The sequence below is a fragment of the Artibeus jamaicensis genome, unplaced genomic scaffold (genome assembly GCF_021234435.1).
Source record: "Artibeus jamaicensis isolate MK-2021 breed Jamaican fruit bat unplaced genomic scaffold, CSHL_Jam_final contig_76, whole genome shotgun sequence".
Classification (NCBI taxonomy): domain Eukaryota; kingdom Metazoa; phylum Chordata; class Mammalia; order Chiroptera; family Phyllostomidae; genus Artibeus; species Artibeus jamaicensis.
In genome coordinates this window covers 27,120,270-27,137,605 of record NW_026521954.1, presented here as the reverse complement: position 1 = coordinate 27,137,605, position 17,336 = coordinate 27,120,270, and the positions used below count along the sequence as shown (strand labels likewise).

Sequence of the window (17,336 nt, the reverse complement as noted above, 5' to 3'; positions counted from 1 at the left end):
CCAAAATAATTTAAATGTCCTTGTTACATACTTAAATGTGAGGAGAGCAACGGTATTGAAAACCCCCAACTCCAAAGGGTAACACGGAGGAAACGAGCCCCAGAGCTCAGACATCCCTTTCTGCGTGGGCTTGCCCGGGCCTGGGCTCAAATCTAGACCGCCGGCTGCCGGAGCAGGACTCATGCCTGAAGCACGTTGACTTTGAGTCACTTCCTTTCCTTCTCTTCCATTCTCTCAGCCTTCAGTTTGGGGCCGTGGTTACCAGTGCACACCGCATGGGTGTGAGCTTTTGTGAAGAGCTGGGGTCTCTGGTGCCCGCGGTACCCAGAGCCGGCCCTCCTGCCGCATCACAGCCCTAGAGGGTCCATTCTGAGGGTGTGGGATGAGGGGCTGCAGGATCTTCAGAAGCTTCAGAGGGTGATGGGTGCTTTGTCCTGTGTGTGAACACGTGCCAAATTCGTCTGTAAGGGGTGAGTGAACACAACTTGTGGCTCATGGAGGCATACAGAGTGAAAGAAGGGGTGGCTACTAAGCCTGCGTTTTTTCATGCAGCTGATTTACACAGGGCGTATAAAACCACGCCTGCTCAAGGGTGAGTTAGTAAAGGAAGCGGGGGTCAGAATCACAGGGGTTAGAGGCCAGGCAGCCCTTGCAGGGGGGTCCAGCCTTCTTCCCCTTGGACGACCTCTCCTCCTGCAAGTAGTCCAGCTTTGAAGAGTTTACTCACAGGGCAGAATGTAAACTAAAGCTAATTAGTTACTTCCTCTTACAGTTTACTGCTTAGTATATCACATGTAAAAGTAGGTGGAATTAGATTTCCTGAGAAGTGCCGGTGAGAAGACAGGAAACACTAGTAAATTGTGTGCAATGGGAGATACAGGGTTCTTGTCACCAAGCACATATGGAAGCATGAGCTGAAGTGGTGCCGAAGTTCGTCACCCAGCTTTCTGTTCCTGCTCGTTTTAATCAGGACAAAGCACATTTCCAAGGAAAGGCTCCCAGCAGCAGGGACAGAAGGTTCAGGCTTTCTGCTCACACTCTGGGCATGCCGTGTTGCTAGTGTTTGGCTGGGCCGGCTGCTTGGCCCCCGAGTGCCCGTCTTGGAGCTGCGTCATAGCCTCGGAGCCCAGCTCTTCTCTTTTGCCCAATTACAGTGAAGGTGTCCTTGCTCACCACGTGTTGGGCTCCAGGCCTTTGTGTGGACTGTGGCGGGGTGGCCCTCTGCTGTCCTCGCCGGCTGAGGGCAGAGCACCCGGCCTTCCAGGGGTACCTGGGACCTTTCTCCCCTGTGGGGTGGGCTCTTGGAGGCAGGAGGACTGTCACTGCCTGTGCTGGTGCCCCATCATGGCAGGCACTCAGTAGATGCCGAAGCCGCAGGCCCAGGACTCAGCATAACCCAACAGCTGGGTTGAATGCCAGCGCCCGGCCTGTCTGCCTGTGCCGTTCGTTCGCCACGGCAGCAAGGGAGCGTCTGCAGGAGGCTGAGTTTGGAGAGGGAGGGGCTGACCCAGGGTTGCCCTGCTCTCGTCGGGGAGCCACGGCCTGTTTGCCAGGCCGGCCTCCTTTCTTTCCTCTTCTCGTCCCAGCGAGTGCAAATGTCAAATAAAAATCAACTGTGGAACAGCAGCAGCAGGACCGACCTGTGACTAACCACCTCTGCGATGGAGAGGGCAGGGTGCGTCCGCGCCGGCCGTGTCCTGGGCAGGGCACGGGGCGCACGGAGCCGCAGAGCACGGGAGCGAGCGGCGACGTGGAAGGTGGGGGCCTAGGCTCCTGGGCTCCTGCTTGGCACAGTCTTCACACGACTGGTGCCTTTCTTTGTCACGAGTGGTTATTTATAGTAAGCACTTTGGGGAGACGAAGTCTGAAGTGGGTCACCCCAGGGACTCAGCGGCATTTTGTGTTTGTGTATTGGTTGCGATGTAGCTTTTGAAGGAGCTGATTGATTTGATGATACTCGGTTTGCTAGTTAGAAAAAATCAAGACAGACCTCAAATTAGCGTTATTTTTTGAGTCTGGCTCCCAAAAAGCAAATGGCTGATGACGAGCATCTTAACTTCTGTGATACTTGGTGGTTTTTAATACTCAATAGTTCACAAAACACACAGGGTAGAAATTGCAAAGTGCAGGCTGAGCCGAGTGCTGGCCTTTGCTAGTGGGTGTGTAGACAGTCTTTTTTTTTTCCTAAAGATTTTGTGCGTTTATTTTCGAAAGAGGCAGAGAAACACCAATGTGTGGTTGCCTCTCGCCTGCACCCACTGGGGACCTGGCCCCCAGCCCCGAGTCCCTGACTGGTTTGGGAGGCCCAGGGGTGTGTCCTTGGCCTTTTGTGTCTCACCCGCCTTCCCACCACTGTCCACTCCCACGGGCTCCAGCCACTGGGGCCCCTGGCCTGGTGCCCAGCTGTGCGTGGCCTCAGGCCGTGGCACTTGCCCCGCATCAGGAACTCTCCTCTGCACACCCGCACACGGGGCTTCCTGCCCGCCCCGCCGCCCCCCCTCCAAATGGGTCCCATTGCCTGTCCGTCTCCCGGACTGCACTGAGGTGTCTGTCAGGGCGGGAGTTTCCTTTTTCCTGACCTTCTTTCCCTTTTCCTCTAGATTTTTAAAATGTTTATTTATTTTTACAGGAGAGGGGAGGGAGAAAGAGAGGGAGGGAAACATCAGCTGGTTGCCTCTAGCATGTCAGTACCTGGGACCTGGCCTGCAACTCAGGCAGGTGCCCCGACTGGGAATCGAACTGGTGGCACCAGCCAGCTCACTGAGCCACAGCTGCCAGGGCAGCTCTGGCCACTCTCGTGTGCCCGGGGGGGCCGTTCACTCAGTGACCACACGAAGGCCCCTCAGCCCCTGTATCAGGTCCGTCGTGCAAACTCCGTGAAGGGTGCAGGTGACAGGGAGTCAGTGGCGTGAGCACATCATTCTGGTAGGAGATTGGAAAGGCCACCTCCCCATGGGCTGGCGACAGGTCAAAGGAGGCCCGTGGACCAGTCATTGAGAACCGTGGCCTTCCCACGCACAGGAGGTGGGGGAGGAGGAGTGGGCAAATGCAAGAGCGGGGCCGTTGGTGGGCTGGGGTCAGCGTGGGACTCAGACTCGGGGGGTGGGCCCCAGGAGTTCTGGGGCTGGTAGTTTGCAGGATGGGGACGGGATTGCTGCCCCAGTCTCACTGTGCAGCAGTGGAAAGGAAGGGGGCCCCTCTGTCATCTACTTCTGTCCTTCCCACACAGAAGCTCGGCCTCCCTGAGAGCGGCCCTGGGGCCGTGCTGCTCGTCCCACAGGGGAGCTCTGGTGGTGTGTGGTCCCTGCCTGTCCTCAGCGTCTTTGCTGGCCAGTCCTTGGCAGGGCGCTGAGGTTGTCCCGCTGGGCCGCCCCGGGTCCCGTCTGCAGGCCTCCCTGGGGCGTTGCCCGGCCCCCAGGCCAGCGGCCTCGTTTCTCCGTGAGCACAGGGCCCTGGCTGGGCCTGCAGTGCAGACTCTCGCCTCCCGTCCAGGCCGTGAGCCTTTGGGGGCGGGGCCCTCTGACTTGTCCTGGAGGTTCCGGGCTGCATCCAGAGGCACTTGGTTAAGGGGGGGGGCGGGTAGCTTTTGAGCCTTCTCTCCTAAAGATTTTTATTTCATAAGCTTGTGAATTCCTAGGTTTTTAAAGTTGAAATAATGTTAGATAAAGGAAACTTCTGTCTTGCTTTCCCCAGAAGATTTGAAGTCAAGTTGCCATCTGCGCAGAGCTTCTCCTTAAGTGGCTTTGCACTGCAAACCTTTTCCGAGGCTCTTTGGGTCCTCATGGCAGGAGGCCGGACCCCACAGACTTGAGGGGAGGCCCAGGGTCATCGGGCCACGTGCCGCCGGGGCGCCTGCGGGCCTGAGCCGGTTCTGTGCCCTGGGGACATGCTGCTCTGCCTCTCGGGCCCTGTCAACGGACGGCCGTCTGCCCCGGAACAGGGAGCCGCTACATGTAGTCAGCGGGGCATCCTGTCTCACTGGCCGTCAGCCGTGTGCTGGCGGTGAGGCAGGGCCTGCGTCCCATGGAGTTTGCAGACCTCGCTGTGCGGGAAAAACAGAGCAGAGTCAGTGGACAAAGGGCCACGTTTTTGAAAAACCATGAAATAGTCTTGCCAAAGAATTGAACCTGGATCTTTATTGCCAAGAACCAATTCACATGCGACACAGTGTAGGAGGAGCGCGGTGAAGGCCCCTCGGAGCTGCCAGCAGCAGGTGCCAGACCCGGGTCCCATCGACAGGGAGGCAGTGGGAGGGGCCGGGGTGGGAGGCAGAGGACCGGCCAGGGCGGGAATGGGGGCCCCGTGAGAGTCGCTGCTGGGGAACCCCCACCTCTTCAGCTGCCACAGTGGCTGCTTGTGTTTGAGAAGAGACTGAGTCCCTATTGGCGATGCGTCCAGATCCATGCTGATGCTGCGACTCACTGCCTGGGTTCCCCGGGCACATCTCAGAGGGGGGCTGAGAGTGCGGCCCGACCAGGACCGGCGCGGGGCTGTGGCGGCCGGCACGCTCGGCCCTGCCCAGTCTGTCCACCCTGCAGTCAGAGCTCTGCAGGACGAAGGGAAGCCAGGAAAGAAAGATGGTGGCATCTCACAGGTCCTGCAGGGCTGTCCCGCCCGACTGGGGCCTGGCCAGTGCTGGGTGGTGCAGGACAGCGCCAGGCTGTGGGCGCGTGTCTTCTGCGGGCGGGGACAGGAGCAGAAAGCGGGTGTGGCTGGAGCAGGGTGAGGGGCCTGGGGGCACACAGGCTGCAGAGCTGGGGTGGGCTCTTCCGGGCTCAAGTGAGCACTTTCCTCCTGAGAGCAATGGGCAGTTTGCGGTAGTGGGGGGGTGAGTGCGCGGGAGAGTGTGCGGGGGGTGGGGGGGGCCTGCCGGCCCTGGGAGGCGCCTCCCCCAGTGCCCTGAGCGGTGGGCCGAGTGCTGGCTGGAGACGGGGGCCCGTCGTGGTTTCTGCCTGCGGGGCGGAGGCTCTCCAATGCCCCTGCTCTAGGTGGGTGGTCTCCTGGACACAGGTGTGGCCACATGATTTGCCTTGGACACTGAGAAGGGACGTGTCTCTTCTGACGGGAAGCTGCCGGAGGCATGTGCTTTCTCACCCTGTGTCAGCTGGGGGGCCACAGCCGCACCCGAGCCGGAGAGGCACCTCTGGGTTCAGCCGAGGAGCAGGCAGGTGCTGCCGGGCTCGGTTCCCCGAGTCCGGTCCGCTGGGCCTGTCGGGAGTGCAGACGCTGGGGCCCACCGTCGCCCGCTGGGGCCCAGGCCCTGGGCGGGGCTGGCAGTCTGTGTCCCACGGAGCCCTTCCCTGGTGCCGGTGCCTTGATGCCGAGCACCTTGGCCAGCGAGGCAGGGAGGGGGCTGGTGGCCGTCAGGAGAAGGATGATGGTGGCCAGCAGGGAGGGTGGCGGGCAGAGGAGGAAGTGGGCTGAGGGGCAGGGTTCTGGGTGAAACTGGCAAGCCCGCTGTCCTCGGCTGTGAGAGCAGAGGTTCCCCCCCCCACCCGAAACCGTCGGCTCGTTCTCAGCGTCTGCGGGTTGTTTCTGTTTTGTTTAGTTGTCGGTCGGTCTTTCTTTTTAGGTTCCACTTGTACGTGAAGTCACGTGGTGTTTGGCCCTCTGCGTCTGGCCACACACTCAGCGAGGGGCCCTGCAGGCCCACTTGTGCCTTTTCAGGGGCCGGGACTGCTGTTTTGTCACGGAGCGGGAGTCGTCTGCAGGCGAATGTGGGGTCACACGTGTCGTTTTGAATTGGCGTTTTGGGCTCCTTCGGGTGCAGTCCCAGAAGTGGGGCAGCTGGGTCACGAGGCAGATCCGCCCTTAATGTTTTGAGGACGCTCCATGCTGCTGTCCCCGGTGGCTGCGCCCGCCCGTGTTCCCACCGACAGTGGTGCACGAGGGTCCCCTCTCCCCCGTCCTCATGGCACGTGTCTGTGGACCAGTCGGCAGAAGTGTCTGGCAGGTGTGAGGTGACAGTTCCCTGCGGTTTCCACACGCATTTCTGAGACAGTGGCGTTGGGCATCTTCTTGCGTGTCTGTGGGCGCCTGGGTGTCCTCTGGGGGGCTTTCTGCCCAGGCCTCCCCTGGTTCTCTGCGTCTCCCGACTCGGGTCGGAACTCCGGCTGCGAAGGTGCTCCATCAGAGAGAAAGGTGTCCTTTTCTCTCCAGCGTTGCCCCTTCCTCCATTGCCTCCCGCCTTGTCTGGTCTCCTCCTCTCCCCCGGCCCCTCCTTTCGGCAGCACGATGGGATGAGGGTGCTCCCTGGTTGCCACCTTCTGTCTCCCAGCAGCAGGGGGTGGTGGGACAGAGTGCTGTGATTTCTCATTGTTTGGGGAATATTTTTACATTTTTGTAATGTACCTTTAAAACTCTAAAGAGAAGCTGGGCCTCCGCGGCACGCTCCTGTGCCTCAGCGCGCGCGGCAGTGCCCGCCGCCTCCCAGGCCTCCCCCGCCGCGGTGCGCAGCCGCAGGGAGGCAGTGGGCCTGGCAGGGGCGCGTCCTCCTCCGCAGATGGGGTCGTGGTCCTTGCTGTGGCAGGGACCGTCATCATGCTGGGCATGTGCTTCAGAGGGAAAGAGGTAACTGCTTCCCACATTCGGTGAGAGTGGACGTTTCGGATCGAGGTAAAGTTCGCTAACATAAAAGTCACCACTTTAAAGTGTCTGATGCAGTGATTTTAGTCTATTCTCAGTGTGACACAGCTGTCACTACTAATTCCTGCGTCTTCCCATCACCTGAAAGAAGCCTGTGCCCGTGAGCCTCTCTGCCCCGCAGCCCCCAGCCACCCACCCACTGTCTCTGTGAGCGCTTCGCCTGGCCCAAGCCTGCCCCTGCCTAGACACTGCCCAGCACTGCCTGACGGGGACCCGCCGGCCTCCTGCCGCTCGTTGGGGGTGGGACTTGGGGCCGATTGCTCGGGAGCGATGCTGCTGTGGAGGGCTCCTGTGCGGGCGCTCACGGGTGTTTCCACTGCCCCGGGTCTGCCCCCTGGAACGGGGTCGCCGGGGGGGACGAGGCGGCTCTCTGTTGAGCTTCTGGAGGAACTGGCCATTCTCCACAGCAGCCCCACTGGTCCACACCCCCCAGCAACGCTCGTGGGACCAAGGGACCCAGTGACCGGACCAGGGGAGGGAGGCTTCTGGCCGAGCAGGAGGTGGCCTGGGCGGTGTTCTCTGGCCTGCGGCTCGGAGCCCCTTTGCAGCCACAGGAACCAATCGGAATAAATGGCTCAGCGAGAAGTCCCTTCTGTCCTATAGGCGTGGTGCTGCGGGCGAGGCATGTGCTGGGCGAGTGGGCGAGTGGGCTCTAAGCCCACGAGGCCCAGCTGCTCGGAGGGGCCTTGTGCTGGAGCAGGGCCACAGTCAGGGCCCAGCGGGCCCCCTGTCCTTCATGGACTTGGACTTGTGCTGGAGAGGTGTGGGTCCTCGCCAGCCTTCAGCGCGGGCGGGACTGGAGCAGTCGGGCGAGGGTGGCGCCAGCTGCCAGAAGGTGGGGAATGGGGGGGTGCGCACGGGTTTCCCAGTCACTTCCGTCCCCTGCCCCTGCACGGCTTCCACTGTCCCCGCCCCGAGACCTCTCCCGGCCCACGCACTGCTGCGTCACCGGTGGGCAGAGCAGCTGCAGCTGGACACCGGAGCCCCCGGTCTGGGAGGGTCTTTCCTCCCTCCCACTTCCCACCCCAGACCTTTGTCTTCCTTCTGAAAGCTTGGTCTCTCCTCTCTAGACCATCAGTGCTGCGAGAATGGGGGTGTGTACCCCCGTTTGTTGCCGGCTCTGTCTAGTTTCTGGCGTGGGCCTCGTGCCAGTGAGGACGGTGCTAGCCGCTGGTTGTCCAGGTGACCCTCTGCTGGGAGCGACACTGCCCTCCCTGGACAGGGGTGCCAGCCTCCGGTCCTGGTGGCCTGGTGGACGCTGCCCAGACTCCCAGACACTGGCTGTGCCTGGCCCCGTGGTGTCAGCGACCCTGTGACAGAAAGCAGCATAGGCAGGGCACCGGGGAGGACGGCCGGTGGCACTGAGGTGCTTCTCGGCTCCACCAGAGCACCGGCGTTGCCTTTCCTTCTTACACCAGTTGCGTGTCACGTTTGTTACCTGAGGGTGTTTTACAAGGAAAAACGTGGCTGACATCTGGCATTCTCACCCACTGGTGTCTTTATCCACGTGGGCCTATACTCTTGGAAATTACTGCCATCTTTTTTTTTTAAATTTATTTTTAGAGAAAGGGGAAGGAAGGGAGAAAGATGGAGAGATACATCAGTCGGTTGTCTCTTGCACACCCCCTACTGGGGACCTGGCCCGCAACCCAGGCCTGTGCCCTGGCTGGGAATCAAACCAGCAACCCACTGGTTTGCAGGCCGGCACTCAGTGCACTGAGCCACACTGGCCGGGACTCCTCTGTTGACATCTTCATTGAGATTTATTCCCGAAGGAGTGCTGACAAATGTGAGGAGGGAAGCCTCACGTTCTTTTTAGATACAAACGCTTTCAGAATGACCCCTGTTCCCTTCCGCGGTGCATCCCCTTCTTTCCTCTGGGTTCGGACTCTGCTGCAGAGCATCTTCTGGTGTCTTTTACGACACTGGACGCCCTGAGCCTGCGCCTCACGTTCGAACAGTGGTTTACGGGGGACTGTTCTCCCTTCGCCCTTTAGAGCAGCAGTCCCCGGCCATTTCAGCTCCAGGCATCGGCTCCGGGCATCGGTTCTGGGCAGAACAGTCTTTCCCAGGATGCTGGTGGCCGTGGGGGAGACAGGAGGTGGGGCTCGGGCCGTAGTGCCAGAGGAGTCTGGGGGGAGGGAGGCTGGGGACCCCGGCTTTAGAGGGACAGCGCCCCCTGCTGTCCATTGGGACCCTCCTGCTGGAGCTGGGCAGTGGTCCATGGTTTCAGCATGAGGTGCTGTGTCTAGGCTTCGACCTGTATTTGCCTGTCTGTGTGGGTCAGAGCCCTGGGTGCTCTGTGACCGTTTTGTCCCCCCCCCCCCCCGCCCAGTGCCCCTCAGTTTGAATACTGAGTCTCCTTCCCTTTCGGGAACAGTTTCCATCATTATCCTCGGAAAACTGCCTTGCCCCCACGCTCCTGGTCTCTGCCGGAACTCTGTTGGAATGTAAGCCCGAGGGCAGAGGTGTTCGGTGATGACATTAACATGAAGTTGGCCGATGCAACCCTTGCTCAGTGTCCAGCTCAGGGGCATTTAGCACGTCCGCACTGTGGTGCAGCCGTCCAGCGCCCCCCGCACAGCCGAGACTGTCCCCACGAGACACCCTCGTCCCGTGTGCCCCTCCCCCACCGGCTTGCAAACGCCACTGTACTTCCCATGTCTGCGAGCCTGACTGTGGAGTGATGTCGCATGAGTGGGGCACTGCAGGATTTGTCTTTTGTGACTGGCTCCTTTTACTGAGCACCAGGTTTTTGAGGGTCAGCGTCGTGCAGCAGGTGTCTGAAGGTCCTGTCTTTTTAAGACTGAGGCGCAGTCCAGCGTCCATTCCCTGGAGGACACCGTGGCGGCCCCCAGGATCGGGCAGTTGTAAGTAAAGCTGCTGTGGGCCCCATGTGCAGGCGTCTGTGTGTGGACGTGTGTTGCCAGCTCGCTCAGGTATTTACGGTGGAGAGTGGCCTCCGGACTGTGTGGCAAGTGTGGGCTGTGTAAGAAACCACCACGGTCACTGCACTGCCCCGGCCGGGTAGCTCAGGTGGTCAGAATGTGGTCCTGCTACACCGAGGTGGCAGGTTTGATCCCTGGTCAGGGCACATGCAGGGGTCCACCATGAGTAAGTGGGACAACGAATGGATGTCTGTCTGTCGGTCTGTCTGTCTCTCCCTCCCTCCCCCCTTCCTTCCTCTCTCTCTCTCTCTCTTCTCTCCCTCCCCTGCTCTGAGTTACTTACAAACAAACAAACGAAGTCACCGCACTGCCCCCGCCCCATCAGTGCTGAGTGGCGACCCTGCCTCTGCAGGTCCTGGTCAGCATTCTGGGGTTGGGCCGTTCTGATGGGACAGTGGGGGGGTTTTTTGTGGTTGGTGGAAACTGTCGTTAATCCCTAGCTACACCGGGGTTTTAATTTTTTAAATTATTAGTTAATTATTTTTTAAAGATTTAATTAGAAGGGGGATATAGTTCTTCATGTGGGAAGGCTCCAGTTGGCAGGGCATTATTTATTATTAAAAACTGTTTGTTCTACTTACTTACGTATCTTTTTTTTTAAATTATTTATTTTAGAGAGGAAGAAAGAGAGGGAGGGAAAAGGTGGGGACATGCAGTTTGTTGTGCGAGCCTGCACACTTTGGCTGAGATGCACGGGCCGTGGTCTGTCTGCTCTCCTGCTGACACCTCCCTGCCTTGGGGACGGCGCCTTCACAGCACGTCTGGGGGCCGTGGTGCCAGGCGCTGCTTTGTTCTCATCCTTCATGTTGTGTTGGCTGTTTGGGGCTTTTCGCCACCACGTCAAGTTTAAAATCCGCTTGTTGGATCCACAGAATAACTTGTTGGTTTGGACTGGGGTTGCGTGTGACCTGTAGGCCACGCTGGGGAGGACTGGCGTCCTGGCCGCACTGAGTCTTCTGTCCGTAAACGCGGGTGTCTTTGCGCCTCCATGTTTCTCTGGTTTTGCTTATCAGACTTTCATTGTTTCCTCCTGGCAGGTCTTGTTCGCTTTCAGTTAGATTTGTTCCGAAGCGCTCAATTTTGGGGGGCGCTAGTGTACGTTGTAAGTTTGATTTACACTTCTGCTTGCTCACAGCCGGCGAGCAGGCGTCTGATTGACTTCTGTGTGTTGGCCTGAACCTTTGCCATATTACTTATTAATCCCAGGATTTTGTTTTGGATTCTTTGAGATTTCCTACATATGTGAGCCAATCACGTTACCTGTGAACAAAAGACAGTTTTATTTCCTCCTTCCCAGGAACAAGTGTGCCCTCCGGTTCCTTCGCTGGCCCGGCTGCCTCAGCCGGGGCGGCTTTCACCCTGTTGGGGCTGCAGCAGGGACCACCCTGCCTCACCCCTGGAGTAGGCGTGAGTTGCGAGGCACAGTCTTCCGTGTGTCCCAGGGCTGGGAGGTGGCCCTGTGCGTGTGACGCTGCCCTGACCGGGGCTGTCGCTGTTTGCTTCTTTTCCTGGCCACCCCCCCACCCCCGCTGTCCTGCCCACCCTGCTGCTCCTGTGGGAACCGTAGGTGGCAGGCCCCACAGCCTTGGGTGTCTCCCCCGCCACACAGCTGGCCGCTGCCCCGGGCGGTGCTTTGCTGGAGAGCTTTGCACGCCTGCGAGGGTGCCCACATCCTTGCCCCTCCTTTGGCGGGAGCAGCTGCCGCCTGGTGGCCGGCAGAACCTCGTGCAGACAGGCCGGGTGTCCGTGGGCAGCCCAGCCATCCCCAGCTGGAGCTGTTCTTCATGTGTCGCAGGCCTCACCCCTACCTCCCCGGCCTCAGGTGCTTCTGGTATGTGTCCCCCACCCCCAGCTGTGCTGGGCCTCCCGGTGGCTGTCCCGAGGCCCTCTTAGTGGGTGACCCCCACTGCTATGGGTGCCTGCACTCTGTCTGGCTGCCCTTTGGGGTTTTGGCCCTTCACAGGGGACAGTGGCTGGTCCTCGAAGATGCCCACGGGGACAGTGCAGCCAGAGGGGTCTCTGCAGGTGGGCCCAGGGGCCCGTGAGGGCACTGGGGCATTGCCCTCAGTGATGGGGGGCAGCTCTATCAGGCGTTTGGCCCCTCCCTTCACAGCCTTTAGGTTAGGCCTGGGCGGGGCTGGGGGCTGCGCTGGCCAGGCCCACACCTGGACTCAGGCGGGCAGCTGCCTCCCTTTCTGGCGCTCAGCTCCTTCACCAGTCTGGCACTGGTGGTGTGCCAGGCACTGGAGCATCTGTGTTTTCTTAATTTGGGATTTTATTTCTTTTTAGAGAGAGGGGAAGGGAGGGAGAGACACATCAACATATGAGCGAGACATTGATCGGTTGCCTCTCGCGTGCCCCCATCTGGGGACCCGGCCCACAGCTCAGGCATGTGCCCTGACTGGGAGTCAAACCAGCAACCTTCTGGTTCTCTGGCTGGTGGTCAGTCCACTGAGCTACACCAGCCAGGGCAAGGAGCATCTGGCTTCCGACTTTGCTCTCGGGTGGTCTGTGCCTGTCGGTGCGCCTCTGCCTGGGGGGCTGCCTCGGCTGCAACAGGCCCACTCTGTGTCGGCCGCCCCTCGCAGGCGCAGGGGCAGCCGATGGTGTCCCCTTCGGAGTGACGAAGCAGGTTGGACGCAGTGTCCCCGTCCCCTCGACGACGAGAGGGGGTGGCCCAACCCGAGAGGTGGAGCCTGGCTTTTGTGTTCTCTTCTCTCCTCCAGCTTTACCGCTTTGTAGTTTCGTGTTGGAGCCGCCTCCTGTGACGTAGATCACTGTCCAGTCATCGTGAGGTGACTTGAAAAAGCGAAGCAAACCCGCAGTGCTGTCGGGATGTGGGTACCCGTGCTGGGCTTTAAACGCGGTGTTTCTCTCTGTTTGCTCCCTAACAGTGTAGTGTTCTAAGCACGGAAGCACCTGGACTGCATGGAATTGAGCATCAGAAAAAGCCCCGTCTCGGTGCAGAAAGCCGTCACGTGCGTGAGGATGAAGCAGGCCCCCGAGGCCCTCGGCGGCAGCGCCGGGAAGAGCCCGGGCTGCGAGGTGAGCCGTGAGTGCTCCGTGCTCCTTGGCAAAGCGCAGCTGTCCACCGGTCTGCGGGAGGGCGTCATGCAGAAGTTCAACGGCCACGACGCACTGCCCTTTCTCCCGGCGGAGAGGCTGAGAGACCTGACCTCCCGCGTGTTCAATGGGGACCCTAGTGCTCAGGACGCCAAACTGCGATTCGAGTCCCCGGAAGGGAGAGGGGCGGGGACCCCACCCAGTGCTAGCCCCACCAAAAACGGCTCTCCAGAGATCAAGCTGAAAATCACCAAGACCTACATGAACGGGAAGCCTCTCTTTGAGTCTTCCATTTGTGGGGGCGGCCCTGCTGCTGTGTCCCCGTCTGAAGACAGTGGACAGAAACCAGAAAGCAAGGCGAGGAGGAGCAGGAAGAGGAGCATAAAGTACGACTCCTTCCTGGAGCAGGGCCTTGCGGAAGCCGCCGTCGTGCCGGAGACCTCCAGCCCCTCGGACAGGAAGGTACCTAGGAGGGGCTCTGCCCGGGGGCAGAGATGGTGCAGACACAGCTCTCCACCCAGGAGCGTCCGGAGGACGCTGCCTCGGGCCGGGGAGGAGCAGGGAGGGTCCCCAGCGTCTGCGTGGACTGTGGGCGTGGATCCAGGAAGCCCCCGCGGGGCCTCCTTCTGGCCTTACGGGGGCAGGTGTTGCGGAGCCACTGTGAGGCCTGAGGGGGTCAGCGTTGTCCACAAGGTCAAAGTAGCACAAAGAGGTCACACCGCTCTCTGAGTTCCTGGCCTCCTCCTGGCAGTGGAGGTGCACTGACGCCTGGAGGGGCCTCTCAGGCTTGCCCCACCCGAGGACTCAGTGTGGCTGCCCCTCGGCAACCCCGCTGCCCCGCGGCACAGGGCCGGGCTGCGTCTCCGCCCGGCGTCCGGTGCCTGCCTGTCAGAGGCAGCAGTGCGAGCCCTGCCCTCCCCGCAGGAGCGCGGCGGGGCTTCACGTCCTCATGTCTTAAAGTGACCCAGGGTGGCCCTGCTTGGGTGAGCACGGGCCGAGCAAGGCAGCCAGGGAGCCTTGGCTGCGGCCGAAGGGACCCGGAAGGGCGCCACAGCCTCCCTGCCCACCCTGGTGGCCTAGTGACAGCCTCGTGTGCCCACCCGCAGGAGTCGGGGTGGGACAGCTGAGACTGGTTCGAGCTGGTGTTGGGGTAACAAAGTTGGAATGTGCAGTTTGAAATACGATCAAAGACTTTTAGTTACAGTTTCCACAGGTAGGAGAGGAAATGGCCAAAGTTTCCTTGAAGTTATTAAAATAATGAAGGAGTTTGAAGTTTAAAAATGCCTTTTTCAGTGCTCAGGGCCTGCTTTGGTCTCGCTAGTGTAATTATAACGGTGAGTTTCTGAAACAGCGAGGCTGATGGTGGTTCTGGAGGTGCCCGTGGCCGTGGGCAGCTCAGTGGGGAAGAGGCGGGTGCCAGCAGCTCCCAGCCCCGCCCCCTGGTTTTGCCCAGATGGGCACATTCCCTGGGTTCTGACTTTCCTCCTTCAGGGTGGGAACCCTGACACCTGTCCCCATGGGTGTGTCATGGGGCTGAAAACACACAGTAACGTGAGGCTGCGGACTCGCCTGGGGGCCGAGAGTGTGCCAGGTGCCAGCCCCCTGCCCAGCACGCTGAGCTCCGAGAATGAAGTCCTGTGGTTGGCCCAGGAAGGGGCTCCCGGGGGCCTGGGATTCACACCCAGGAAGAGGCCAGGGCCACACTCACTGCCTGTCCCCTTGCAGAATGGGGCACCGGGCAGCAGGTGGCCTGAGTCAGGCCTGCAGTCCCAGACCACCTGCGTTCCGGGGCAGGGGGACTGAGGTCCAGGCCCCAGGACTCCTGTCACTCATTGCCAGGCCTGCTGGCGTCCTGCCACCCTGGCTGAGGCATGTGCTGGGTGGTGGGGCTCCAGGGAGCCCTCTGACCAGCTGAGTGAGGTGCTATCAAGGCCACGTGCCTGGCCGGGAGTTGACGTAGGGGGCCATCGTGGTGACGTGAGACGGGCTCTGCAGGCGCCGGGCCTGCCCCCGGGCGGCGGGTGGGAGAGGCCCTCTCAGTGGTGTGTCGGGCTGCGGTCTGACCACGGTGGGGGTGCCGGTGGGGGAAGCTCCTGCCGGTTAATCCTCACTGGGACCCGCTGGACAGGGCCAGCCCGAGGGGTGGTTTCGGGTATCCCAGCAGACGTCTCCTGTTCACGTCCAGACCCCGGCTGCGAGGGAGCCCTGTCCGAGCGCCAGCAGAGAACGAGACCGCCTGCTGAAGTACAGCGTCGGCGACCTGGTGTGGTCCAAGGTGTCCGGGTACCCGTGGTGGCCGTGCATGGTCTCTGCCGACCCCCTCCTGGACAGCTACACCAAGCTTAAAGGTACGGCGTCGGGGGCTCGCGGCCCCGCTGCCTCCTCGCTCCGCCTTCCACAGCCCGACTGCAGTTCCTCTCTCTTCACCGTGTTCAAACGTGCCTTGAAATTTGCCGCTTTAGCCTTTTTTTTAACTTACTCAGGATTCAGGTCTGAGCCACTAGTTTACAACCTTGGCTTCATGATGTTGTCTCTTTGTTTTTAGAGAGAGAGGAAGGGAGGGAGACAGAGGAGAGAAGCATCAGCGTGTGGTCGTCTCTCACACGCCCCCTACTGGGGACCTGGCCCACAGCCCAGGCATGTGCCCTGACTGGGAATCGAACCAGCGACCAGTGACCCTTCACTTTGCAGGATGATGCTCAGCCCACTGAGTCATGCTGGTCAGGGCCATCCTTTAAAACTTTTAAGGCTCTTTGTCTTTCTGTGGTCAGCAAGTGAGTCTGGGGGGCACCCCCTCCTGCTGCTTCTGGGGCTGTGCAGAGCCTGTGTCGGTGTGTCTGGCGGCCTGTGTTGGAGGGAGCGGCCCCCGAGTGGCCTGCGGCCCGTGTGTGCTTGTGGGGGGGGCTCTCAGCTCACTTTTGAGGGCTTGGTTGCCTGTTGACTAGCGTCTCCCGATCTCTGGTGGCCAGTGCTCTGTATGAGGGAAGGGACTCGGGTTCCTGGCGGAGACCCTTACTCGCCGCTGGCACAGAGGTCTGACCGTGCGGCCCACTTCCTCCTTTTCGCCCCCCTTCCGCCTCACCCCTACCCAGGACCCTTCCCTGGGCTTGGGGGCCGGGCGTCTCTTCCCTCGAGTGGGCCCCTCGGGCTCCTCTGGGCCCGTGGCCGCCCTCCGTGCCTCCGAGTGCTGCCGTGGGTGGGAGGCAGGGCGGGCTTTGTGCCCAGGTCTCTGAGCCCCGCTGGCTCCCTGCACTGTGGTCTTGTCTCCTCAGTCAAATGGCCCTTGTGTGACGGCCTCTCTGGTGGTGCTCGTTTGGAATCTTCCTCAGCGGGTCTGGGGACGTGGGGAGGTGACGGAGGGATTCGGTCAGCTCTCTTTCCCGGGCAGCCCGAGCCTGACCCGGCTGTCCTTCCTCGGCGCAGGCGAGGGAGCAGGTCGGGCCGAGGGCGGCCGTCGGCACCAGGGACTGCGCTTCGCGCCCGCGCTCAGTGAGTTCTCCCTCTCCAACCGCAACGCTCTGTTCTGAACCCAGGTCAGAAAAAGAGTGCCCGCCAGTACCACGTCCAGTTCTTCGGCGACGCCCCCGAGAGGGCCTGGGTGTTCGAGAAGAGCCTGGTGGCCTTCGAAGGGGAAGCGCAGTTCGAGAAGTTGTGCCAGGAGAGCGCCAGGCAGGCGCCCACGAAAGCGGAGAAAATCAAGGTGGTGGACGCTCCCGACCCCAATGCCACAGCACGAGTTTGATGTTTATTCTTAATTGCTCACCTTGTCTTGACGTTACGGTTGCTTGAAATAGTGCGAAGACTCCTAAGCAGGCTGTGTTAGAACATACGACAGGTTTCTTACTCGTCGATGACTCCCAGATATAACTTGCCTTGTAATTTTTATTTCTCTTTATGGCTGTGTAAATAGATAACATGTGTAATATATTGCATGTGTCTGTATTTACATTAGTTAGTGTGATTGAATTTATTTCTAGCTTAAAGAAACATTTATGGGGCTGAGCTCCACGTAAAACCCTCAAGTTAATTGGTTTTTATAGTTTTTGATTTCTAAATTTGTGTGACATCCTAAAAGCATCCTTGAAAGTGGGTCAGCGTGTGTGTCCACAGTGAGACTCACCACGGCCCTGCGCCCCCTTTGCAGCTGCTGAAGCCCATCGCGGGGAGACTGCGAGCACAGTGGGAGACGGGGCTCCGCCAGGCCGCGGAGGCCGCGGGCATGCCCCTGGAGGAGCGGAGGGCCAAGTTCACCTTCCTCTACGTCGGGGGCCAGCTCCACCTGAACCCGCACGTGGCCAAGGAGGCGGGCGTGCTGGACGAGGTGCCGGCGCCAGGGCCTGTGGGAGTCACTGCTGGGGCCCCCAGGCCCCGGAAAGAAGAGGGCACCGCTGTCAAGAGAAGGGGGAGGGCGAAGCTGGCTCGCCCTGTTGACGGCCAGGACAGCGGCTCCACAGCGGTGACAGCGGCTCAGAAGGCGGCGGAGGCCGACCCCAGGAGAGGGGCGAGCGTGGTCCCCGGGCGGAAGAAGGCCGTGGCCGCCACACCGCGGAGCAGGAAGGGGGACGCTGCCTCCCAGTTCCTGGTGTTCTGTCAGAAGCACCGGGACGAGGTGGGTGCTGCTCGGTGTGGGGGTTGCCCCCTTTGGGGTGGGGGAGCGTGTGTCTGAGGAGCCGTCTGTAG

General features: G+C 60.6%; 1 protein-coding gene across 1 annotated transcript in view; it reads left to right on the top strand.

The window, feature by feature from the left end:
* The window catches only part of NSD2 (nuclear receptor binding SET domain protein 2), a 46,053-nt gene that overhangs the window by 1,445 nt on the left and 27,272 nt on the right, over positions 1-17,336 (top strand). Inside the window, exons 2-5 of the mRNA XM_053672504.1 lie at positions 12,488-13,118; positions 14,842-15,004; positions 16,190-16,356; positions 16,801-17,265. Of these exons, the coding sequence (XP_053528479.1) occupies positions 12,522-13,118; positions 14,842-15,004; positions 16,190-16,356; positions 16,801-17,265 (1,392 nt within the window). The 5' untranslated portion in view covers positions 12,488-12,521. The remainder of the gene's footprint in view (positions 1-12,487; positions 13,119-14,841; positions 15,005-16,189; positions 16,357-16,800; positions 17,266-17,336) is intronic.